At 34.0% G+C, this 5271-nt stretch overlaps 1 protein-coding gene and 1 pseudogene across 1 annotated transcript in view; one reads left to right on the top strand and one right to left on the bottom strand.

Annotated features, from left to right (window-relative positions):
• The first annotated feature begins 2419 nt into the window (after positions 1-2419).
• Positions 2420-2960, top strand: LOC108757968 (uncharacterized; annotated as a pseudogene).
• Positions 2961-3921: 961 nt separating this feature from the next.
• LOC108757969 (uncharacterized) overlaps positions 3922-5271 on the bottom strand; it is a 2907-nt gene continuing 1557 nt past the window's right edge. Inside the window, exons 4-5 of the mRNA XM_018502671.1 lie at positions 4835-4923; positions 3922-4154 (exon numbers count right to left, since the gene is read on the bottom strand). Of these exons, the coding sequence (XP_018358173.1) occupies positions 3922-4154; positions 4835-4923 (322 nt within the window). The remainder of the gene's footprint in view (positions 4155-4834; positions 4924-5271) is intronic.

The following is a 5271-nucleotide window of genomic DNA, read 5'->3' on the forward strand; positions in this document are numbered from 1 at the left end:
ATGGATAATAACGATTTTTTGTTGTGTACCGACGATCATGGTCAACCAGTTGTAAATGAGTTTTTTTTTATTTTTTATTTTATCTGCATACGTGTTATATTGTCATAATCTTTAAATGGCGGTAGAAGCCATTCTTTTACAGGATATATTTTGTCACCTAATAAATGTTGGTCTGGCAAAAAGTATTCTGAATATCCATTTGTTTCAATTTTAATATTTAAGTTTGAATTGCTTAATACTCTGCAATCATTAGCTGATCCAGGATGTCCTATATATACATAGAGCAATCGATGCTTGTTATATAAATATCCTCACATACATATATCCAAGAAACATTTAAGACATCCCTATGTCTTAAGGAAGTTCAATGGACAAAGTGTGTTGAATGGTTATGATAGTAATAAGCGTTTATAAAAGGTATTTGTTCCTGAAGTCACTTTAGAGTATTTTGTGCGCGACTTCCAAACAAAGATTTTGGTTAGAAAGCGGCCAGTAAACGTTAATAACAATTTTACCTATTTGTTGCCGTTTGAAGTTATTTGTCATATTCAACAATTTTGTAAGAAATATGATTATTATGGACGATTTTAACTATTTAATACTTACTTTTTGCATTTCTTTTTGGCGTGCTATTAATTGTAATAACTGTTGAAACGTTAAACGCTTCAATCTAAAATTCAGAAAAAAATCATTTTCAGTATATAAATCTATCCACATTTTGGAATATAGTCCAGGACGACTATGATTTTGTCGTTTCTTTATAAATGATATGCGTCGTTTTCTATTTGCTTTTATTGAATGAAAAAATTGTCTATACATTTCTACGAAAGATATTTCTTCGTCATCATATATTTCGTTTACTAACAATAAACACGTTTTAAAACTCTGCATGTTTATTATTTAAATATTCACATGAAATAATGGCTTCTACGCATAAGATAGAAAACAACAAACAGATAAAATTATTATTAACGTTTACTGGCCGCTTTCTAACCTAAATCTTTGTTTGGAAGTCGCGCACAGAATACCCTAGAGTGACTTCAGGAACAACCAGTCTATTTTAGCGTCAGTAGTGGTACTTGGTAGTGGTACATATACCAGAATAAGTTCCACCCCTACCATGGTACATATACCAAACAATCGCCAAAAATCGCCTATATTTCCAAAGCGCCGAATATTCGCCATCGATAGCTTGGCGCGCGGGGAGTGGGGCAAGCGCCCCGCTTACCGCCGCGAGCCTGTAAGCTCGAACGGCGTGGCGCGCCTACTAGGCCATCCCCGCTCCTCGCAGCAGTCGCAGCCCGCGCGCCGTGCGCTCGATGGGCTGTGCCTTCGGCAATAGTAGGTTGGGCGGACGCGCGTATTTGGCTATCTTTTAAACGTTAATATCTCGTTAACTATTGCTGACACCTCAAAATGGTACAGGACTTTTTAATTCAGTATAAGCTGTTCTACCCACGTATGACAAAAAATGCGGTAGTCGCCAAACACCCTGTATAATATAAAATTATATACTCATTATCCTCTCGTTATTGTGTCTGAGGATTAACTTAAAAAAAAATCAAAATAAAAGTTATAATAGTTACCGATAAAATGTAACTAAATTAAGTTAAAAAATTAAGAGTCTAAAATGTAACTAAGTTAAGTTAAAATTAATTAACTTTTTAACTTAACTTTTATCTTTTTAACTTAGCACTACCCAACCGAAGCAATTTGGAACAGTTTGTATCCTTTAGTTTTACCGCCATTGTCAGAAAAAGACTGGCTCGAAATTGCAAATGATTTTGAAGAATTGTCTAATTTCACTCATTGCATTGGTGCCATCGATGGAAAACATGTAACAATACAAGTATGTATTCTAAAGGTTGATTGTGTGTTTTCACGTCATTTTAAAATACACAATCGAAGTATAAATAGTTTAAGACACTACCGTTATCGGTACTGTCAGTTATCGGTGAACTATATTTTCAATTAATAATAGTTAATATAATAGCTCAATTCATAGAAAATTAATAATAAAAATATATGGGCTGTACAAGCTTGACACTGACCTTGAACACTGATTGTTTTTTGTAAAATCAATATAAAATATCATAAATAAATAAAATTAAAATACAATTAAGAATCAAACGTTTCGACCTTTACTTTGGTCATCTTCGATGATATAAAATTAAATCTAAATATATAAAAGTATAATACAAATATTATTGTATACATGACTTGTGACATTTTGTTTCAGTGTCCCAACAATGCTGGTTCTACGTATTGCAACTATAAGCATGCTCATAGTGTAGTATTAATGGCCATTTGTGATGCACACTATGTATTCCGTTTCGTTGATATCGGAGCGTATGGACGACGAAGCGATGGAGGTATTTTCAGCAACAGTGCTATTGGCAAGAACTTTAATACAAACGTCATGAATATACCGAAGCCATCAGCTGTTGCAGGAGGGCGAATTTTGCCATACTGTCTCGTAGGAGACGAAGCATTTCCCTTAACCGTATTTATTTCGCCCTTATCCAGGCAAGAACGGACTGACATCGGAACAGGACATTTTCAATTATCGGTTAAGCCGTGCGAGAAGATTTATCGAAAATACTTTCGGTATATTAGCTAGCCAATGGCGAATATATCGCAAACCAATTATTGCATCCCCAGAGAATGTTAAATTGATGGTGCAGGCGACGGTTTGTCTGCATAATTGGATCCGCAAAGACGACATTGATAAAAATACATACGTTTCTGCGGGTATGGTGGATGAAATTAATCCTGATGATCCAAGTAGTTCCACATTAGGTTCTTGGCGGAGAATCTTTGAAGATGGCTGCGCTTTTCGAGATATCGGTCATTGTGGTTCGAATACCAGTGCGCGAAACTGCATTCAGATGCGCAATGAATTTTGTAATTTTTTTTGTAATGAAGGACAGGTATCTTGGCAAAATAACAGACACAAATAAAGAACAAGTTGAATATAACAGTCAAATATAACCAAACGTTTTAACAATAGGGTTATTTTCAATGTTACAGTAAAATTACGCGATAATGTTCGCAAGAATACATAATTTCTCAAAATGTCTTCATATCTTATGTTGGAAACGTTTGAATATCATATTTACGTATGGTTTATTTATTTTTTGATTAAAATTTCTTTGTTACTAAACTGACTCGTAGCCCTTCAACTGTCGAATTTGTTTTATACTTGTAAAGTCTTATTATTGAAGTTACAAATAAAAAATATTCACAAAATTTATTATATTATTATTTATTTTATTATTTAACATTTATAAATATATTATATAAGATTATCACAATGTTATCACATTTTTATTGATAAATTGAGCAGTAGAAAAATTACATCCTATGTAATTTCACGCAGCGTCAAAACGCGCTAGAAAAAAATGCGTGAAAAAGTTAAAAGTCCTAATAAAGATTTAGAATGGAACTACGAGGATGATTCAAGTCAAACCGAGACTTTTACTCTTATGAACATAAGACAGAAAAAAATTAAAACTAAAACTAAAATTAAAACTGGCCTTAATGGTATTGGTGATAATGTTATCACAATGTTATCACATTTTGATTGACAAATTGAGCAGTAGAAATATTACATTCTATGTAATTTCACGCAGCGTCAAAACGCGCTAGAAAAAAATGCGTGAAAAAGTTAAAAGTCCTAATAAAGGTTTAGGATGTAACTACGAGGATGGTTCAAGTCAAACCGAGACTTTTACTCTTATGAATATAAGACAGGGTATCAATCATGAAACTTTATCCCTAGGATGAAAAGTGAAAAGTAAAAATTTTAACCATTTAAGTTAATGGAGAAATTTTTCACCTTTTACTTTTCATCCTAGGAAAAAAGTTTCATGATTGATACTCAGAAAAAAATTAAAACTAAAACTAAAAATAAAACTGGGTCTAAGCTTGATTCCTGTGGCGTTCTTCATGCAGCATCTCGAGTATACGCACCATCGCCCTGTCCCGTGCATCTTCGCTCAGACTATCGAGCCTGTATGCAACCGTGGTGCAGAATCCAAGAGACGGACTCTGATTATTCTGCTGTATGTCAATATTTATGGGCTCCCGTATCAACTGTTGCATTTCATCCATAAAATTTTCTTTATTTTTTTTTTGATGACCCGGACCAATACCTAAAAGAATAAAGACATTTAGTTTCATGGCAACATGTTATTTATTCTGAAAGTAAAAGGTCGTCTAATGAATGACTTATGGCTCCTGTACAGGGTATTGCAGATACATATTAGGCAGTACGACGGGTTGCGCGGCAAATTTTGTACGGGTAGGCGCGGTTTAATAGGTATTGACGGTGATTTTATAACATAAACTTAAGTAGGCACGATTTAATAGGTATAACATAAACTTAAGTTAAGTAAACCATGCAAAATTTACCGCGCAACCCATCGTACTGCCTAGTATGTATCTGTAACACCCTGTACATTAGCGCAGAAACGCTTGTCGCGCGGTAAACGTTTCCACATTCCATTTACAGGAGCCATTAAAGCCGTAGGACACACTTTTGCATAATGCATATGTACAAGGCATAAGAGAATCAATTAATCGGAGCCTTCCTTTCCATAAAATGAAGAAGTCTGATTAATTGATTCTCTTATGCCTTATGCGTTATGCAAAGATCTGTGCTTTTTCGGCACAGATTGATCTTAAAAGCTCAATATATTATACTTGGTTAAAGGAAAATCGAATGTTTCTCGATATCGAGTTAGTATACGTACGCACAATAAGTTCGTTTTTGACCAAAGGAACATTGTAGACAACCCATAATGCAAATAATCATTAAACTAAAAAATCTTACGTGGTGAAACACTACTCATACTATCATTCACGCTGTCACAATCAGTATTGTTTAAAGTATCTTCTGTGATGGGGATATTTGACGTCGTACTGAAATTGCAAGAAATATTTTTCATTAATTCATGTAGGTACATTACATAGGCTAACATGAATTTTGATCCAGAAACAGCAGTATGTAATCCCGAAGGTTAGCGTGCATCAAATCCATAACCCAAATTGCTCCATCACATCAGGTTTTCGAGATATTCTAACTTTAAAAAGCCTATTTTGGACATTTTTTAAGTAGAATATCTCGGAAACTTAAGGGGGCAAGATAGGTTAGCAACTTGAAAAAAACATTTTTTTTGATAATTTTTTATATGAAAGTACAACATCTCAGGAATATCCTGTGAAAATTTCAAGTCGATCGGACTAAAACTCGCTGAGATATACCGGTTA

Source organism: Trachymyrmex cornetzi, unplaced genomic scaffold (assembly GCF_001594075.2).
Source record: "Trachymyrmex cornetzi isolate Tcor2-1 unplaced genomic scaffold, Tcor1.1 scaffold1489, whole genome shotgun sequence".
Lineage (NCBI taxonomy): Eukaryota > Metazoa > Arthropoda > Insecta > Hymenoptera > Formicidae > Trachymyrmex > Trachymyrmex cornetzi.